The sequence below is a fragment of the Vitis riparia genome, chromosome 18 (assembly GCF_004353265.1).
Source record: "Vitis riparia cultivar Riparia Gloire de Montpellier isolate 1030 chromosome 18, EGFV_Vit.rip_1.0, whole genome shotgun sequence".
NCBI classification, from domain to species: Eukaryota; Viridiplantae; Streptophyta; class Magnoliopsida; order Vitales; family Vitaceae; genus Vitis; species Vitis riparia.
In genome coordinates, this window is record NC_048448.1 from 33,676,021 (window position 1) to 33,697,377 (window position 21,357).

The window sequence follows — 21,357 nt, forward strand, 5'->3', positions numbered from 1 at the left end:
CTCCCAAAGTCCCACTTTTCTCAACTTAATCTTTCTTTAAGATCCCGAACCCTCAAATCGTTTTCAAAATTCCAACCTCTTTCAAATTCAATTTCTAAAAATCTCATTCTCACATTCAACCTTTGAAAGTATGATGTTCAAATAAACTCTAAAACTCCAATTTCCTAGTGATCTTCGAGATTCCAATTTTAAAATTAAATTTCTAAAATCTAATTTTCTCTCAAATAGCTTTAATTCCGCTCTGGTTTTCAAATGATTCTTTGCTCCTCTTGATTTTAATAAGCGTGAACGAATTTTCCATAATTCCAGAATAATGGGATCTGTGACATTAAGTCATGCTTAATAAACGGGCTTTGGTAGGGGCCCCACTTGGGTGACTTTACAATTGATTGGTTGATAGTTTGATTGGATTATTATACATCTTACTCTCTGACATGCATGAGATTGTTTCTTAATTGTGTACTAACCCGCTCTCTTGATAGCGCATTGATCGTTTGATGCCAAGGTACGCCCCGCTCCCCACTTTGATCGTTCTTTATTGGGTGTTTTGATTCTCATATGTGCATGATCAATTTGAGTATCCATTGATTTTTCCTACTGATTGTCATGCCAGCTTCATTTTATTAGTAGAGACCCGACTTTAGGGATTTAGAGGGGTGCTATGGTCTTTACCGTATCTTCCCGATAAGTAACCTGACCCCCGAGCCTGATCCGATTTTTCGCAGATCACCTTTTCCAAAACAAGGAGTCGCACTTAGGGTTTTCTTTCTTATTTGGTTTTTCCCTTAAAAAAAATAAAACAAAAATAAGTGGCGGCTCCAAGTCTTTTTCTAAAAGCCAAATTTTTAGTTTCGCCATCGAGTGGAAAACGCATGAGCCAAAATGCGGGGTCCACACTAGGATTAATTGAAATTAAACATAAAATTGATGAAAATTCTTTCTAAAAGATTGGAAGCAAAATATTTTGACTTGGAAGAAATTTTCCATAGATTTTATATCAAACTATTATAATAATTATTATTTTTATTATTTAGATACTTGTTATAATACTTTTTATTTCAATGGTCCAGATGGATTGAATCATCGACGGGTCCAGATTCTTGTTTGAATCACCATTTGGACCAGAAGGAGTTAAACCATATGGTCAAACCAGACGACCCCATGCTTGACCCCCTGGATCGGTGGCTCAGCTTGGTCGGTACTTAAGAAGCACCCTATTTTTGTTTGCAGAATGGTTATTGATGTTAATGGGCTGGGGTAGGCCAACCAGGCCCGGTGGTCCAACTGTTGGATCGGTGCCCCGAAACTCATGTGCAATTATTGGATGGCTTCTCCTCTTCTGAATTTTCACGATATATATTTTGTTATTTTTTATTTTTAAAAATATTTATAGAAAAGGAATATTTTAGAGGAAGCCCCTCCGGCTGTGATTGGCTTCAGGGGTTTGGTTCCTGGGTGAGCTGGGTCCTCTGAGGACCAGTCCAAGCCACCCAAAATCGTTTTATTTTTCTTTCCCAAATTGGAATCGCTTGATTTTCCCTCATTCTCTCATGGAACTGAAACTATGTCACACACCAATACTCACATTTTCATCTCAGAGGTTCTTCTTCTTCCTCTTCTTCTTCGTCTTCTTCTTCTTCTTCTTCTTCCTCTTCTTATTGTTATTATTATTATTATTGAATTGTTTTACTTCCAGGCTCTGTTTGGATTCGTGGATAAGCAAGCAGAGATCGTTCAAGAAGCATTTCCGAATGCTCACTGAGGTTCTTTCTCTCTCTCAATCTTTTACCTGTGTTTGATTGCTGAGAAAACTAAGGGTTTTTTTTTTTCGTAATTTTTTTCTCAGTAGCCAGACAGAGGGTTTAACTGAGTAATTGTTGGGATTGACTGTAATTGCCTACGGGTTTTGTGGCTGCAGAAATGGAGGTTTCAAATTCAGGAGATTTCAAAGGGTCAACACTCCACCAAGCACAATTCAGTGCACATGGTCAAAGAGTAAAAGAAAATACATTCATATATAGAATTTGAATTTTATCAATTTACTACTAAGTAAAATTTTCACTTGTATTCATGTCTAGATGCTTGTATTTTGGATTGTGTGGTTTTCCAATTAGGGAGTAATGGGGTTTATTTGGCGGAATTTGGATTAAGAATTGAGGTCAAGTCTGCTGAAAAGATGTTTACAGCAAAAGAAAATTTAGGAAAATCAGCGTTTTTAAATCCTTCTGTTAAATTTGGCTCAAAAAGTATTTGAATGAGATTTAGTAGGTTTGTGTATAGATTTGTTGTAGATGTGGGAATTTAGATATAGTTGAAGTCAGGAGAGAGAGAAAAAAAATGTAGAGTTAATTTGTGAAGTAATTGAACTGATTAAGCTACATTAATATGTTCTGCCTGCCGTTTTGAAATTTTTGAGTGGCAGAGGTGAAACTTTGAGTTCGATATCGAAGCAATATGGGGTGTCCATATATTCAGTTGCTGCAGCTAATAAGAATATAGAGGATATCGACCTTGTTTTCTGTGGGCAGCACCTCAATATTCCTTCTTCTGCTGTGGGAGAGACTCAGAAGGTGTGCATTCGAAGATAATATCATAGATTAATTTGAGTTCTTTTTCCATGTCATGCTTACATTTTAGTTGTTAAATCTTGGAATAGTTGCAATTGTGATATGTATGTCCAGCATTTTGTTTGTTGAATGCATAAGTATAATGTAATCAATCTTTATCTCGATATGTTTATAAGCTTCTTGCTTGTTATATAACCACTGTTACATGTAATTCTGTTCTCAATAACATTTGTTATAAATGTTCTTCTTATACAAGAAAAGAGGATGACGGTTTTGGATGTAAAATTAGTAGGTTTCCTAATTATGAACCACTAGGTATAATCTATATATATGTGTTTGGTTCTCATTCTGAAAAGAGGGAACAAGGATGTGTAACTTGCATATGGTGTTTAGTGAAGGCATGAGGGTGGCACACAAGTTTCAAGATGTGTGAGGTGCATGCCTTGAGGGATGGGGCTTCACCTTCATGCATGGTTATCCCCTGTTTCAGGAAATCTGAAATTGAGAAGGGATAAATATACATTTCTGAAAAAATATATACATTTCTTATATAATATACGTTCACATAACTTCTACTCATCCTGTAGTATCTCCCACCTGAATACTAGAACTGTTAACAAGGTCCTAGAATATAACATAGTCAAATACCATAGTTGAAACAGATTATGGCACTTACCACAACGTAATTATAATACAAATGATACTAGTAGGTTCAAGATGGGCCTCTTTAAAGCATATTAGGATGGTCAAAAGGCATGTTCACTTTTGCATCCCAAAGTTGCAACATAGATGTCCACATATTGACAACAAGGTGTTATAGGCAATCATGTTGTATCCCTAGGAGCCATTTCCTGTCGTGCCTCCATAGTGATGACAAGGTGTTATAGGGAATCATGTTGTACCCCCTAGGAGACATTTCCTGTGGCACAAAGACTAAATTATTTAATTATTTATCCACACACACACACACACATGATGCATATATATTTCCATCTGAAACTGAGAAATACTGTTAATGAAAGAACAAGATTATTGACACATATTTGGAAACACAATGGTCAAAAACAAAGGAGGAAAATGACAATACATCACCATGTCTCCTGAGTCCTGATCCTCTTCAGTGTTCATTGTCACATGTTAGCTTCTTTGGTAGGGTTGAATTCATATTATCCAGAATTGTCCAAACTGAACCCATTATGCCAACACATTTTTATTGAAATATGTTAATTTTTAATATTGCAGTAGCATGAGAATATAAGTAGTAACAGTCATGTTAGTAAATAATATATTAAAAATCTTAGCTGTAATTAAAATTGATAAGTGGATCATCACAGGTTGAACAGCTTTTCAGGCTATAACTACAACATTTCTGTTATCCGGCTCTGGGCAGACTTTGCCTACCTTTGTAAGAACCATAAAACATTCTAACTTGCCTCCTGGTTCAACAATTCTTTTCCTTAAACTAATTTTTTTTTTATCATATCTATGACTTGAACCATGTCCTTTGTTAAATTTTTTGGAGCATGCTCTGGCATAAAAAAGGTCAAATTTATTATGGAAATCGCTGCCAATAGTATCCTTCATGCTGGACCTCCATCAATATTGTTTTCTGAATTTTAGAATGTTTTGGACTTTTTCTGGCTTCTAAAGCTGCACATGGTTTGTGTTTTTATCAGTTTCAAACTGAGAAAAGCAAGTTATCTAGCTTTGATACATTGAAAAGACATCAACACTCTTTGGAAGTCTTGGGCGGGCGGTTAAACCAAAAGTTATGCACTGTGGCACCATCCTTCCATAGCTTATCACATGTAAGTCCATTCTTGTTATTTTTGCAGAATAGGTGCTTTCCTTATCATTGATAGTTTATGCTGATTTTATCTTATTGTCAATATCTTTTTCTTGGAAGTTCATCAGTACTAGTAATCTCAGAAGGTTTGTCAATCTTATTATCAGGCTAAAACAACTGGTTATTTTCTAGTTCTGGTTCCTCTTATAGCATTTTGCATCAGATGCATAATTGGTGCCTTTCAAAATAGAGTTGTTGGAGATTTGAGACATCAAGCTGTTAATGAATCAGAGGTAGATTATCATGGATCCAAAAGTGTACGGTGGAAATCTGCTCTTGATGACATAAGGGAACCAGATACTCTGGACACTGGACTGCAACCGGATTCCATTGTAAGTTTTTGGTGTGTTCTATTGTAATTCCTTTTCTTTTTTTTTTTCTTTCTTTTTATAATTTTCTTTTATTGTTAAGTTAGCTGGGTATATTGCAGGTCAGTGCATCTGATTTTCAGTCAATGAGATGGAGGTTAAATTTATGTGATTAAATCTTGGTGGTTTTTTAGGTCATTCTTTCTTTTCACCATTTTGTACTTGATTTTGAAATTTATTTTTTCTCAGTGAAAGGATTAGTACAACTGTGAACAAATAGAGTCTGAGTAACTGCTGGATATAAATTTTAATGCCAAATTTACCTGATATTCAACTTTTGGGATCAGTTAGCCTTTGAGTGAATAAATTAGGGAGATAAAATGAGTATTACTCCTTGGATCATTGGAGTTGAGACAATCCAATGGAGCAGAGCTTTTGGCTTTCCTTTACAGTCTTATGCAGACTAAAAGTTTGTCTTATTAAAGCGAATTGGTGATTCAGCTAGCATCAAAGGTGAGGTAACAAATATTTTGAGTTCTGCTCATTTCATTGTATAGAAAACTCATCTATGAAGATTTTGGCAAACACATGCTTCTTTCTTGCTAAAGGGCCACACTACACTTGATTTATACCTATAACAGTTTTGCCTCTTGGTACGGTTTTTGTTAGGTGCTTTTGGTTTCTTACGGTTTTTTGTACTTTTTCATTTGCTCCTTTGACTACTCATTTCTTTATTTTTTAATCTTTAGGTAAAGACCTCATCACCTGCTTTCATTTTCTTACTCTTGAAATGAACTTTGTTTCTAGTTGCAAAGAATTATCGAATGAATTCATTAGCAGAAGCTTAGTTTTAGGCATGAACCTGTTTCCATGACTGGGAAGCAAAAACAAGGAAGCCATTTTTCTAATGCCTCAAACAGCCCTATACTTGCATGTGACAAGCATAGACAGCATGTTAAATTCTAGTTAACATGAGCTCTGATACTAAGTTGAGTTACCAATTTTCCTAAAAGCTTACATTGTGAGGATTTGAGTCCATGCTCTAATATTTTTAAATGTTTTAGAAACTACAAGGGAGATTTTGGAAATTTTCAGGGAATACTGGAGGACTTGTGAGAAACCTGTTTTCCATGAAGTTTGTATAAGTTTCTTACAGAAATCAATATTTGTTAGTGTTTCCAATTAAGTTTATATACCTTTCTCATTTGATTAATAAACATTTTTCTAAATTCATGTTTTCCTAATTTGTCTTGGACTCTGTTTGCTGCATGGACTTCCATTCTGGCAAACTATGAATTTCATCCCTTTATGCAGAATAAACAACATAGTGAAGAAGATATGGATAGGGTGTTCGTGTCTATCCATGTTTGTTGTCTAGCATGGATAGAGTAATTGAACAATATGTTATGTAGTAATGAATACTTTATAAATCGGAAATATACGTGCTCGTCAGTTATGTTAAATCTTGCATAATGAAGCAGAGCTTTCGGATTAGATATTGTTCATTACCATGATTGGTAGGAAGCCTGAATTGCACCATGTTGTCCTTTTACTCTTTAGGCAGTGTTTGATTATTATGAAAGTACTACTGTAAAATAAAAGTACTAATAGTTAGAATTAAAATTAAAGAAAACATAATTTCCCTGCATAAATATGATTTGAACAAGAAGTTTTCTTAACAAGGTAAATTTTGCTTTCTAAATAGCATGATAATTGTTGGAAGAACCCTTTTTTACCTGCATAAGTTGTCCTTGTCCATTTATCTACAAAAATTCAAAAAGCCTAAAATTATGTGATACAGCAGTCTGAAAAGTTCATAAGAATTGGCTCCTTCTATGTTGATAGGAGAGATTTCAAACACACCGATGACAACAAAAGCATTAGAAGATTACGTTTGCAGCAACTCCAGATTTTGAAGGTTTTGCAGAACTAATTGGCATGACTGAATAATTATGTGTTGCATAAATTTCTGAATTTTCCCTTCTTTTTTTTTATTTATTGGTCCACCAAATGGGCTGTGATTGGTCTTGAATCTTATGCTGTGAAATGAGATATATTCCTATTAAACCACAAATTTTCACTCTCTTTGATCTGAACATTCAATTTCTTTACACTTGACATGCTGGTGATTTTCAAACTTTCATGCAGAACCCTTCAGAAGCTCAAACTCAAGGTTCTGCTGAGGAGGTGTCTCATGCTCATGCAAAACTTGAACATGATTATCAGCAATTTCTGTCAGAATGTGGAATAAGCAAATGGGGGTACTGGCGTGGAGGTTCCCAGGGATAGAGCATTGTTTTAGCATTAACTCCATGCTCACCACAATATGGAGAACTGAAATTGCCCTATCTTCTGAATTTTCAACATATTACACAGCTCAACAAAGCTTCAGTTCCAACCCCAACTAAAAGCTTGAAAATCATCCTTGGAGTAAAACTGAAGCAAGGAGAGTCTCCCCTTTGCCATCAGTAGAAGATTTTGGTGTGTACATTGACAGTAGATGTTCAGATCTTGTGTAAATTTTAGCCTTACTTTCACTATTTTCCAGCTCCTAACTTTAGTTGGTTTCCTCATGCGTCCAGAGGTGATGGGAGAAATATTTCATCACCATTGTTTGATGAACATAGGAACTCAGAATGTAAAATGATACTATATTTTAAGCCCTGTTCCAATGGAAACAGCTTTGTTGGTTCATATATTTTTTGGATGTCATTGATGATAAAAAGACAAGTTCTCAATGGTACTCATATCCCATATTTTCATCTCTTTCATTCCATTCAGGTCTCTGTATAGCTATTTGTTGAGTTCTCATGGTAGAGTATCAGTGAATTACCTACATAGAAAGTAGTGGCAGCTACTTCATCCAAAATTCAAAAGAAACGCAAAAGCATTGCATTGGTGCCCTACACAGAAAATCCTCGTGTTACATGATGAAATTGGTGGATGAGTACTTTTTTTTTTTTTTTTTTTTGATAAGTAAAAGATAAAAAACTGTATTGAAAAGGGTCGTCAAAACAACAACCTGGAGTATACAAAGAAGAAACATCCCCCTCTCCCCAGTTAGAACGATTAGTTGTCAAAAACGAAGGTGTAAAAAAACTCCACCCTCAATGAGATCCCACTCAATCAATGAAACCAACTAAACTCGAATGACCATCTTTTACAAATAATTATATCTCTGACCAAAGAAAATAAACAAAAGAACTCTTTAAGTCTTTTGATGGACAACGCATCATCCTCAAACGCAATTTGGTTTCTTACCTTCCAAACCGTCCAAAAAATACACAAATGGTATACTCTCCAAACTTTCTTTCTCTTTTTTCCCACAAAGAACCCATCCCAATCCAAAAGCGTCACCTTAATTGTAGCTAGTAGCACCCACTGCACCCCAAAGAGAGAGAAAAACAACGCCCAAAGGGTCCTTGTCTTGGCACAATGGAGGAAGATTCGATTTATTTATTCTTCATACATTTGACAAATGTAGCATTTATTTGTTAAAGGTCATCCTCTCTTTTGAAGTTAATCCAAACTAAGAGCTTTTCCCTACGTTTCTTCCCACCCAAAAATGGTCACTTTGGGCTGCATATAGGCTTTCCAAATGACAAGCAACGAGAAAGAGACTGGAGGGCCTAAAACTAATGCTTTGTACAGAGACTTAATAGAAAACTTCTCACATTTAGTCTCTCTCCAAAATACCTTATCTTCTACATTTTGTTGAACTCTCTTCCCATTAAAGCCCAATAAAAACCCGTTGATTCTTTCAAATATTTTATTGTCAAAAGTACAATTTTATTTTATATCCAAACAATAAATGATTCTTCTTAAAATCATTTTTAATATAAGCATTATTAACAAAAACATGACATATTAAAGGCATTTTAGTTAAAATCAATCATAAATATATTATTAATAATATATAAGATTAATTTCATTCACCTCTCCTGATATTTGTGTTAAATATATTTAATCATAATTAATTTTAAAATTTTCCAATTACATTGTCTTATTTGTTATTTTTGTTCATCTTCCCTTTGATTCAAAACAATGAAGATATTTAATTAAATTTCAATTGCAATGTGACTAATTTTGTTTAGTTCAAACCTTAGGTGGCTGAAATTTATTATAATATATAGTTAACAATATAATAAAAAGAAGCAAATTGAAAAGAGAAAAGATAATGAGCTTATTCATTTATCAATAATGTTAGCATTGTTTGATAATTATTTTCGAAAATAGTTTTAAAAACAATTTCTGACAACAGTTTTTAAAATCTATTTTCTAATCATTATTATTTTTTTTTTAGAATAAAAGTTTGTTTGAAAATTAGAAACGTTTTTAATATCTTTTTAAATATGTTTTAAAAATAACTTTTCTATTTAGTACTTTATTTTTAATCATTCTCCATGTTTATGTAATTATTTTTTAAAACCACTCTTAAAAAAATAAGTGAAAACAATTAAAAATTGTTATTTGAAAAGTCTTAATAGTTGTTATTCGAAAACACCTTATTATTTTTTTTTTTTAAGAACAAAAAATAGAAAATAGTTTTTTTTTTTTTTTTTTTTTGGGTTCTAAAGAATAGATAAAAGGGAGAATAAAGTGAAGCAAAAAAAGGAGAGAAAAGGGAGAACAGAGAGATTAGGGTTTGCTCAGCACATGGCTAGAGCAAAAACAATTCTATTATATACTAGAAAAATAACAAAAAAAAAATGCCAAAAATGTGTTGTATAAGAGAGTTGTTATCCGCATAGCAGGTAATAGCAAAGCAAAATAGCTATAGTGTTTTACACTCTAATATCCCTCCTCAAGCGAATGGGGTGAGGCACCACTGTGAGCTTGCTTCTTAATGTCAAGAATCAAGATGAAGGTAGTGGCTTAGTCATAATATTGGCTAGCTGATCACTAAATGGAGTGTACTCAACGGTTAACGTTTTGTCAAGAACACGCTCTTGCACAAAATGATAATCAATCTCGATGTGTTTCGTTCTTGCAGGTAGGACAGGATTTATGGCCAAATTAAGGGCACTAATGTTGTCACAAATAGAGCAGGAGGTGAGAAAGAGGAAATGCCAAGGTCATGGAGTACGGTGCACAGCCATAGCACCTCTGCTGTTGCATTTGCAAGGCCACGATACTCCAATTCTATGCTGCTTCGGGAAACAACTCATTGCTTTGTGGATGACCAAGAGATAAGGTTGGGGCCTATAAAAGTGCATTAGCCACTGGTGCTTCGCCAGTCATTAGAACGTGATGCACAATCTGCTTCCATGAAGCAAGATAGAGAGAAATCAGGAGATGCAGTAAGGATGATCCATGAGATGTGTACCTCTAAGATATCTCAAGATTCGTTTAACGGTAGTCTAGTGATATGTGGTGGAAGCATGCATATACTGACGTACTTTGTTAATAAAGAAGCTCAAATCAGGTCAAGTTAAGTGCAACATTGTAATGCCCCAACAATCTGACGATACGAAGTAGGATTAGAAAGGGGCTCACCGTCAAACATTAAGAGTAAGGTGTCAGAGGACATAGGAGTGGAAGCAACCTTGTTCTCAAACATATCAGCTCTTTTAAGCAAGTCATGGGGATATTTTTCGTTTAACACAGATGGATGGAGTCCCCCACATGAGACACTTGAAAACCGAGAAAGTAGTGCAAAGGTTCAAGGTCCTTTAGAGCAAAGCTACTGTGAAAGTGCTTGATGAGAAGGTGAATCAGTTGAGAAGAAGTGCCTGTAACAATAATGTCATCGACGTAAACTAGAACAATAAGCATGGAAGGAGTAGTAAACAGAAACATGGATGAATCAGCTTTCGAATTGACAAAGCCCTAAGAAAACAAGCATTGACTGAGCTTAGTATACCATGCTCAAGGACTCTGTTTCATACCGTACAAGGATTTGTTGAGTTTACACACATGGTCAAGTTTGGATGAATCAATGAATCCCTATGGCTGAGCTAAATACACTTCTTCAGTAATTAGGTCACCTTTTAGGAAGGCATTATGAACGTCAAGTTGTCAAATAGGCCAACGATGAGAGAGAGCTAAGCAAAGAACCACCCAAATTGTCTCTGGCAATTCCTTCATTGCTCTTGTTGTTTATGTAGATGATATCTTGGTCTGTAGCAATGATCTTTCTATCATTTCATCTCTGAAGAATTATCTCCATGATTGCTTTGTCTTGAAAGATCTTGGTCCTCTTAAATATTTCCTTGAATTTGCAGTGGCATGCTCTAAGCATGGTATATATCTTTCCCAGCAAAAATATGCTGTCTATATTTTGAAGGATACTGGATTCCTTGGTTCTCGACCTACCAAGACACCCATGGAGCCCAAACTCTAACTTACTTCCACTTGTAGAGATCTTTTGTCTGATGCTTCTTTATATTGTCGGCTTGTTGGACGTCTCATTTACCTTACTATCATTAGGCTAGATATTGGTCTTTCCAGTTCAGATTGTTAGTCAATTCATGGCTAATCCTAGACGACCACATCTGGATGTTGCTTATCGCTTGCTTCAGTATATTAAACAATCCCCTAGTCAAGGCATTCTTCTTTCTTCATCTAATACACTTTAGCTCCATGCTTTTTGTGATTCTGATTAGGCAACTTGTCCAAAAACCCATCCTTCCATTACTGGGTACTGTATATTGTTGGGTTCTTCTCCTAGATCCTGGAAATCCAAAAGGCAACACACGATTTCTCATTCTTCTATTGAAGCTGAATATTTGTGCCATGACTACAACTTCCTATGAAATTCAATGACTCCTTTCCTTGCTCCACGATCTACAAGTTACCCATCCACAACCTGCCACCTGTTTTGTGACAACAAAGCTTCTCTCCATATTGTCACAAATCCAATATTTTATGAACTCACTAAGCACATTGAAATTGATTGTCACATGATTCATGAAAGAATTCAAGTTGGTTTAGTTTGAACTACATATATTCATACCAAGCACTAATTGATGTCTTTACCAAGGTTTTAGGAGCTATTGTTTTTCCTTCCCTTATTCACAAGTTGGGTGTTAATGACCTTCACACTCCAACTTGAGGGGTGGTATTAAGACATCTTTGATTTTAGGATTTTGAAAAACTTAATTTTAGAAACTTTGATTTTAGAATCCTTGCCTTTTTTCTCTCTATGGTTTTTCTTCTATTCTGCATCTTTCCTCTTCGTTTTTTTTTTTTTTTTTCTTTGTATATATATATATATATATATATACACACACACACACAAAAATATTACCATAGTAAATCTGAAGTTTTCACTCAATCCATGCATAGGATTTAATATATCCTTATTTTAAGAGTGAGATGAAACACGAATAGTTAAGACGCCGACTTCAAGGCCACCAAACACTCGGGTTCTGCCTCCACCACGTACATCACTTCCAAGAATTAAGAGCATCAAAACAAGACCAAACGACATATGGGATGGTTGATTCCGAGTTCTTGAAATACTTATTGAATCAGACATTTCAATATATAGAGGGAGAGCGCAAGAGAGAGGCAGAGAGACAATTGATTTAGAGATTGAATCACGCTTCTCTATAAGCTGTGGGAGGGAGAGCATTGAGAGATGGTTCCCTTCTCGTAGTATGATTGTGTGAGTCTCTGACTTCAGTGTCAGGCCCTCAACTAGCTTGATCGCCAATACAACTTATTAAACTACACAGTAAGAGAATAACACGTTAAATCTGAAAACTGCTATGTAAAAATCTTAATTCTTTCTTGCTTTTTATTACCACAAGGCTAAGCTTGGAACTTGATGAAAAAAAATCACCTAAATTCAGGATCAGGGGTATATGGAAATCTTCCCGTCATTAATATATGGTCAACGGTTGTTCGAAGTCCATGTCTAAGAACTGACTGGTAACCATCTCTGAATCCATCTCCATACACTGAAGTATCTGATTCAATCAGGTATTTCAGGAACTCGCCAAGCTTCCTCTCAAATTTAGATCTCGCCCCCTTTCTTGATGAAGTGGATGCAAGTGTCATGGATGATGAGGTTGATGCAATATTACTGCCATATCCCGACATGAGCTCGGTGTCCAACCACATGTAAGCTAGCACTTGACAGATACCTCCTTCAACGTGTTGGGTAAGAGCTCGGTGACCTCGAAGCCGCAGCCATACACGCATCATCAGGTGAGCTAGGATCGCCCCAGTCAGCAACCTAGGAAGGCTGTGCAAAACGTGAAATGTGGTTAATTTGCAACCAGGTACCAGTTTGTAGGGCTCCCTGATCATGTCTATGACAGTGCTCTCTTCTGCACCTGTGGCTTCACTTGGCGACTGTCTCTCAACCAAGAGTAATGGAACCTGCTGCTCCACTACAATATTTAAACTTTCAAAGAAGTTTTTCACATCAAGATAGAGGGGCTGGCATTCATGAGTGTCCATGATTGCATGGTCTAGACACTCCAGGCAGAGCTTGCGTCCGTCTTTGAGAGTCGTATATCTTGTGCCCCATGGCTCCTTTCGCTCACAGGTAACGCACGAAGGAGTTCCATCATGCTCATGAGAAGGACAGTACTTCTGGACCCAGAAAGGATGCTCCCTATGTTCCATAGGACCAGCAGGGTTTGCCCAAAAGAAATGCCCACAAACATCACATTTTTGACGACACTTCTCCTTGTAGCAAGATTTATGATAAGGTGACTCTCTACAGAGATAGAATTCATAGTCAGAGATTGATTGCTCACAAGCATGGCATCTAAAACACTCTGGATGCCAAACTTTGCCCATGCATTTCAGATATCGCCTCTGAATAATCTCAGCACCGCAACCAGCACAGATCTTGAACCCGGTCGAAACAGGGAATAGAATGGCTTGGTAGATACTTCCATTTCCAAGAGAAGGAGGATAAGTATAAATAAAGCCTTTCTGTATGGATCTGGAAAGTTGTTCATCTTCGTCTGACTGAGACTCATTATCTATTAATTCACTTCCACATTCAAGTTTGCTCTTCCCAAATAGCAAAGAACCTACAGCATCTTTACAAAATAGTTGGAAGCCTTTAATATGATCTATAACATAGCTGGAGAGCGTCATGACATCTTCTGTGTGATGATATTGTTGAAAGAGCCTGATAGCAGTTTTCAGACTCAGTTCCTCAGCCTCTCGTATTTCATTCACTCCATATGTAATTAATAGATGTTTTCCTCTGGTTGTTATAATTATTCTACTTCCAGGACCAAACTGAGGATTCTTTCCAGCTAAGAATTCTAACTGCTCTGAATTAGCCACATCATCCAAAACAATAAGAACCCTTTTGGAGCGGAGCCTTGCTTTCATAGAAGAGAACCCTGTGCTGGAACTGGACGCACCTAATAGCTGGGAAAAAAGCTTCCTATACAAATAAAGTAAGCCATATTTTTCCGAATCTTCTCTAACATTTTCAAGAAAACAGCAACCTTCAAATTGGCCAGAGAAGTGATCAAAAACAGCTCTGGCAAGGATCGTCTTCCCAATTCCCCCCATGCCCCAGATTCCTATAGTGAGAACATCTTCCCCATTTATGGCCAGCTCGGTGTCCTTTGAGGATCTGCAAATCATTCTATTCGAAATATGTCCAACGATTTCCTTGATAAGCATGGGCTCAGGCCTGCCACATTTGAAGTGCATGCACACACATGATAATTAATTAATTAATAAGGAAAAAAGGGAAAAAATAAATAAAGGGAGAAAAAGCCTTCAGAGCAAATATACACAAGTACCCACATGACTTGAAACTGAAAGCCATGATTTTATATGTCAACTAACCAAATGCTTGTTGTAAAGGAAACTATGAATCCATTGGATGGTGATTTTAGGAAGCATTTCTAACTTCTCTAACACTAAATTTTTTATCAAAAAAGAATTATTTTCAAGTGTTAAAAAAAATCAGAAATACTTCTTAAAATTATTGCTAAACAAACTCTATCGATGGTTGCTTTTAGCCTCTCCCATCATACCAAGGATTCTATTATAAGAAAAACAGTTTTATTTAGTATGGCTGTTCATATTGCCATTGATAATAACAATAATAAAGCGAAGAACACAGTAATACCAAATAGAAATTTGAGATATTTTGTAGAACTTTGACTGACTTAATGGTTCAAAACGTGAAATACAAAAGAGAATATTGAAAAGGAATTTTGACCCACCTTTGTTTCTCTTGCTATGTTTGAATTCCCCCATTTTAGGAAGTTGTTAAATACCTTCTCGACAAATTCAGAAAAATTGTAACCCCACCAAAATCATTTCACAAATCACATTAATTCTTCTTACCTTTGATCCCTCCATGAATTAATTATCAAAGTAAATGCCCAACAAACAAAATTTCTAAAGAATAAAACCATAAGATTGAGAAGATTTAGCTTTAGCATAACTGAGTATAGAAAGGTTACTTATTCCTGGAATCCCAGCCGGATAAACTGGCAACTTCAGTGAGAGCCTCCTTCCAAATCTGCACTTTCTCCATCTCCTTCGACTTCTGTGCATGTTTAGTTAAGGCTTTTCCGAAACTCCCTTTCTGTTCTCGTACATCAGAAGGATCCACATTGTAGAAGATGGGTAAAACTGTTTGTTCCATGGTGTTTTTGCACTGGAGGATCTTCACAAGCTCCTCCAAGCACCATGTGGAAGAAGCATAGTTTTTAGAGAAGACAACAATGGAAAACATGGACTTTTCAATTGCTGTAACAAGTGCTGGCGATATTTTCTCGCCTTTGGCAACTTCATTGGCGTCCATGAAAGTCTCGATCCCATAGTTGCACAGTGCTTCATAGAGGTGGGCAGTGAAGCCATTGCGGGTGTCTTTTCCCCTAAAATTCAAGAAAACATCGTAGCGCCACTGACAAGAAGATGCAGCAGCCATTGCCGGATCATGTGCAGAGAGTAGAGACATGAAATAGTCGGAGCTCTTAGCAAATCAACCTGCGAAAGAAAAAGGGTACAATTGATTGTAATAATTCCAAAGACGGAATTATAATGAAAACCGTGAGAGAGGTTGAAGAAGTATCTTCGAGTTAGATTATGGAAAAGAGAAGAATTCCTCAATTTCATTTCTAGAAGTCTTGGCAAAGGGTTTGCTCTCAAAAGAAAGAATAGCAGTGGAAACATCAGGAAAGACTTGGATTCATTTCAAAGGAAAAAGGAAAGAGCAGACAATACGGCAAAACGACCAAGCGCAAGGCCGAAAGAAGTGGAAACCGCGTCCAATGGTCCGATAATTCCAAGAAAAAAGAGAGAAGTGGGCCAGTTGCATCACTTGGGCTATAATAAAGAATAATTCCAAGAAAAAAGAGAGAAGTGGGCCATTTACATCATTTGGGCTATAATAAAGAAAACAAACCAAGGTTATGTCGTTTTAGAAGGCAACGACCATTTTAATAATCATGTTGATTAAATTTGTTATAACTATAACTTAATCCATATTTTGATCATTTAAAATTTGATTTTGAATAAATAAGTTAATTAAATCATAATTATTTCAAATTAGAAAGTTAATACTTATATAAGACTTAACTTGATCAAATTATCAAATTGGATCTTATTATTAAATGGGTTTAATGAGTAAAATTAATTATGTAGTATTTGGGTTTATATTTTTAATCTGATCTATTTAATCAAGTGTCTAACAAGACGCAAACACAACCCACTAACATGAATTGTCACCCCATTTAATCTTCAATAATCTAGATTAATAAATTGGATGTTTTTATGTTTCGATAATGATTGAATCAATGAATTATTTATGATTCCATAACTTTTTTGATGTAATGAATGTATAAGTAGGAAAACATTTATAAATTCAATCAATGCTACATAAATAAGAAAATTGAAAAAAAAAAAAATGAAAGGTTTAAGAAATGTTGGATAAATTATAGACGAACAAAGAACGATATTACAGCAGGTCAAATTATCATTTAATTTAGAGTAATTTTGAACTTTCATGCTATTGAAATGGCCCCCAGAAGAAGAAAAGTTTGGATTTTGAGGTGATTATCTTATTTCTTGTGGGTGGGCATGGCAGGGAAATAAGGGGTTGTGGGGTTGGGTGGGAGGCTTATGCTCTGCAATATGTGGGATATATAAATTGGGAATTACCTCATGATTAAAATGACATTACTTATAAAAATCAGAGTTTTCTTTCTTGCTTTTTACTACCACAAGGCTAAGCTTGGAACTTGATGGAAAAAAAATCACCTAAATTCAGGATCAGGGGTATCTGGAAATCTTCCTGTCATCAATATATGGTCCACTGTTCTTCCAAGTCCATGTCTAAGAACTGATCGATAACCAGCTCTGAATCCATCTCCATATACTGAAGTATCCGATTCAATCATGTATTTCAAGAACTCGCCAAACTTCCTCTCAAACTTAGATCTAGTGCCCTGTCTTGATGGAGATGGGAGTGTCATGGATGATGAGGTTGATGCAATATCACTGCCATATCTCGACATGAGCTCGGTGTTCAACCACATGTAAGCTAGCACCTGACAGATACCTCCTTCAGCATGCTGAGTAAGAGATCGGCGGCCTTGAAGCTGCAGCCATACACGCATCATCAGGTGAGCTAGGATTGCCCCAGTCAGCAACCTAGGAAGGCCATGTAAAATGCGAAATGTGGTTAATTTGAAACCAGGTACCCCTTTGTAGGGCTCCTTGATCATGTCTATGAGAGTACTGCTCTTTTCTCTCCCTGTGGATTCACTTGGTGACTGTCTCTCAACCAAGAGTAATGGAACTTGCTGCCCCACTACGATATTTAAGCTTTCACAGAACCTTTGCACATTAAGATAGAGGGGCTGGTATTCATGAGTGTCCATGATTGCATGGTCTAGACACTCCAGGCAGAGCTTGCGTCCATCTTTAAGAGTTGTATATCTTGTGTCCCATGGCTCCTTTCGCTCACAGCTAAAGCAGGAAGGAGTTCCATCATGCTGATGAGAAGGACAGTACTTCCGGACCCAGAAAGGATGTTCCCTATCTTCCATAAGACAAGCAGGGTTTGCCCAAAAGAAATGCCCACAAACATCGCATTTTTGGCGACACTTTTCCTTGTAGCAAGATTTATGATAAGGTGACTCTCCAGAGAGATAGAATTCATAGTCAGAGATTGGTTGCTTACAAGCATGGCATCTAAAACATTCTGGATGCCAAACTTTGCCTATGCACTTCAGATATCGCCTCAGAAAAATCTCGGTACCGCAACCAGCACAGATCTTGAACCCGGTCAAAACAGGGAATGGAATGGCTTGATAGATACTTTCATTTCCAAGAGGAGGTGGATAAGTACAAATAAGGTCTTCCTGTATGGATCTGGAAAGTTGTTCATTTTCCTCTGACTGAGACTCATTATCCATTAATTCACTTCTCCATTTAAGTTTGCTCTTCCTAGATAGCAAAGAACCGACATTGTCTTTACAAGATAGCTGGAAGCCATTAATATAATCTATAACATGGCTGGAGAGCTTCATGAAAACTTCTTTGTGATGATGTTGTTGAAAGATTCCTACAGTGAGAACATCTTCCCCATTTATGGCCAGCTTGGTGTCCTTTGAGGATCTGCAAATCTTTCTATTTGAAATAAGTCCAACGATTTCCTTGATAAGTATGGGCTCAGGCCTGCCACATTTGAAGTGCATGCAAACACGTGGTAATTAATTAATCAGGACTAGCCATAAAGGAACAACTAATAAAAATAGTACTTAGTATAACAATATATAGATGTTTTCATTGCACCTATATGTATAAATACATTAAGAGCCGGTTTGGGAGTGAAGCTAGCACTTTTTGATGCTTATAAGTGATTCTAGTAAATGCAAATTTTACATTTAGGAAGATTAAGGAAGGTAATAGAAACACTAATCCCCCAATAGTTTTAAAAGTCGATAATCATATGGAAAATGCTTGTTCCATTCAAAGGTAATTACACAAGATTATGACTTCTACTTGCAAATAATCCTCTTGAACCCTTTTGAAAAGGTAATTAGAAAATCTCCCTCTCATAAAATGGGGAAAAAAAGAGAGGAAGCCTTTAGATCAAATGTACACAAGTATCTTAAAAATAAAAGCCGCATGACTTTGTATGTCTACCAACTAAATATTTATTGCAAAGCAAATCATGAATCTATCTCATAGTAATTTTAAGAAGCACTTCTAATATTTTTAATACTTTAAAATTTTATTCGAAAAGTTGTTTTTAACTGTTACAAAGACTATAAACGCTTTTTAAAATTATCATCAAACAACCTCGATATATGTTTGATTTTAGCCTTATGAAGTATTCTATTATAAGAGAAACAATTTTATTTATAACTAATATGAGATAAATAGGAATGTAAAAAAGCTTTTTAAGAATTTATTTATAGAAACAATAGTTAATAAAAATTATTATCTTTGTTCATATTGCCATTGATAATGCAATAATAAATCAAAGAGCACAGTAATATCAAATAGAAATTCAAATATATATGATAAAAGTGAGAAATTTTGTAGAACTTTGACTGACTTAATGGTTCAAAAGGTAAAATCCAAAAGAGAATATTGAAAAGGAATTCAGACCCACCTTTGTTTCTCTAGCTATAATTATAAATAAATGTTTGAATTCCCCCATTTTAGGAAGTAAAGTTGCCCAATAGCTTCTCAACAAATTCAGAAAAATTCAGTACCCCCACCAAAATATTTCACAGATTGCATTAGTTCTTCTTACCTTTAATTCCTCCATGAATCAATTATCAAAAGTAATCTCCCAACAAACAAAATTTCAAAAGAAAAAAACCCTAAGGTTGAGAAGATTTAGCTTTAGCATTACTGACTATAGAAAGGTTACCTATGCCTGGAATCCCAGCCCGATAAACTGGCAACTTCAGTGAGAGCCTCCTTCCAAATCTGCACTCTCACCATCTCCTTCGACTTCTGTTCATGTTTAGCAAAGGCTTTTGCGAAACTCCCTTTCTGTCGTCGTACATCAGAAGGATCCACCTGGTAGAAGATGGGTAAAACTGTTTGTCCCATGGTGTTTTTGCAGTCGAGGATCTTCACAAGCTCCTCCAAGCACCATGTGGAAGAAGCATAGTTTTTAGAGAGAACAACAATGGAAAACATAGACTTTTCAATTGCTGTAACAAGTGCTGGCGATATTTTCTCGCCTTTGGCAACTCCGTCGGCGTCCATGAAAGTCTTGATTCCATAATTGTGCAGTGCTTCATAGAGGTGGGCAGTGAAGCCATTGCGGGTGTCTTTTCCCCTAAAATTCAAGAAAACATCGTAGCTCCACTGACAAGAAGAAGATGCAGCAACGATTGCCGGATCGTGTACAGAGAGTAGAGACATGTCGTATCTCTTTGCAAATCAGCCAGGAATAGCCGTCTTGGTGTTCCTGAAGGAGTCATTTTTAGAAGCTTTAGCCAATGTTTTGGTCCAAAAAGAAAAGTAGACCGGCGGCTACATGAGGGAAAGTCCTGGCCCTGAGATCCATTTCAAAGGAAATCCTGTAGAAGCATAGACCCGACCGGAGTGTAGGCCCCAGCTAATAGGAATGAGAATTGGATGGGTTCTTCCGAGTATGGGGATGGTTCATCCCAAACCCACCCCATTCTCATCCTCGACGGGTGGAGAAAGTTATTTTTTAACAATTAAAAGTTAGGAGTGAAAAAATAAAATAAAATAAAAATGGATTATTGATATAAGGTGTGATATAATAAAATGGTCTATTTATTACACCAAATAGTACCTTTTTCGATAAGTACCAAGAGTGGGTCTCTTAGTTTATGCTCTAATCTTATTTATTTTTACCCTATTTATTTGTACCCCTTTTCAATTTTAAAAAGCCTATTCTAAAAAATTCTTATTCAAAACTGCTTTTGAAAACGTTAGAAAGAGGACTTATGGCTTTTCTATTGTTCAAGAGCTTCATAGATTATTAATGGGAGTTTAAGAAAGAGGAAAAGCATAAGAAAATCTTTTATATAAATCAAGTCTCGTTTATTTTGTAATAAGGATAAATAAATAAGTTAAAAAAAAAAAAAAAAGCTTCTAAAGATTTTAATTATTGAAATAATGAATGAAAAAAGAGGGTATGTTATAATTTATTTCATTATTATAGTTTTTAAAAGTAGATCATGTTTTATAATTGTTTTAAAAATCAATTATAAAAAATAAATTTTTAAAATAGTTTTTTAAAATTAATTTATGGTATTTTGTAAAACAAAAGTCTATTCGAAAACCTCAAATACTTTTAATTTGTTTTAAAAATAATTTTTATATCTAATATTTTATTTTTAATCATATATATATATATATATATATATATATATATATATTATATATATATATATATATATTATGTTTTTGAAACACCCATTGTAAAACAAGTGAAAATAACTAGAAAAAAAACTAAAAATAGTCTTTGAAAATATTAGATTTTCAATTTTTTTAAATAAAAAACATAAAATAATTTTTTTTATTATCAAACATTTTTTTTTTTTTTTAGAGACAAAAAATTATTTCAAAAATAATTTTCAAATAGTGCCTAGGCTTTTTCATGTTTCCTTTTGTTTTAAAAAATACATGGAATAACTTCTACTTATTTTTTAAAAACTTCACTATTGCACTTTGTTTCTAAACATTATTTTCAGAG

The 21,357-nt window shown here is 35.4% G+C and overlaps 3 protein-coding genes across 17 annotated transcripts; 1 reads left to right on the forward strand and 2 right to left on the reverse strand.

The window, feature by feature from the left end:
- The first annotated feature begins 1,409 nt into the window (after positions 1-1,409).
- On the forward strand, positions 1,410-7,464 carry LOC117907138. Of its 15 annotated transcripts, XM_034820543.1 has the most exons (9): positions 1,410-1,600; positions 1,697-1,763; positions 1,919-1,995; positions 2,417-2,570; positions 4,244-4,375; positions 4,521-4,745; positions 4,829-4,843; positions 6,567-6,639; positions 6,870-6,948. In XM_034820543.1, exons 1-8 carry the CDS (start codon positions 1,551-1,553, stop codon positions 6,588-6,590), a joined length of 744 nt encoding a protein of 247 aa, XP_034676434.1. In that variant the 5' UTR covers positions 1,410-1,550; the 3' UTR covers positions 6,591-6,639; positions 6,870-6,948. The 15 variants fall into 15 exon arrangements, 14 of the variants coding, with proteins under 14 accessions (XP_034676434.1, XP_034676425.1, XP_034676426.1 ...); XR_004649947.1 differs by lacking the exon at positions 6,567-6,639 and having other exon boundaries at positions 4,825-4,915; positions 6,870-6,953; XM_034820534.1 differs by lacking the exon at positions 6,567-6,639 and having other exon boundaries at positions 6,870-7,464.
- Positions 7,465-12,019: 4,555 nt separating this feature from the next.
- LOC117906321 lies at positions 12,020-15,803 on the reverse strand. Its single transcript, XM_034819308.1, has 3 exons — positions 15,119-15,803; positions 12,508-14,334; positions 12,020-12,392 (listed from the first exon to the last, which is right to left on the reverse strand). The coding sequence occupies exons 1-3, from the start codon at positions 15,616-15,618 to the stop codon at positions 12,359-12,361; spliced, it is 2,361 nt and encodes a 786-aa protein (XP_034675199.1). The 5' UTR covers positions 15,619-15,803; the 3' UTR covers positions 12,020-12,358.
- Positions 15,804-16,718: 915 nt separating this feature from the next.
- LOC117905752 (protein DA1-related 1-like) lies at positions 16,719-20,051 on the reverse strand. Its single transcript, XM_034818631.1, has 2 exons — positions 19,549-20,051; positions 16,719-18,341 (listed from the first exon to the last, which is right to left on the reverse strand). Exons 1-2 carry the CDS (start codon positions 20,049-20,051, stop codon positions 16,916-16,918), a joined length of 1,929 nt encoding a protein of 642 aa, XP_034674522.1. The 3' UTR covers positions 16,719-16,915.
- Positions 20,052-21,357: the final 1,306 nt, after the last annotated feature.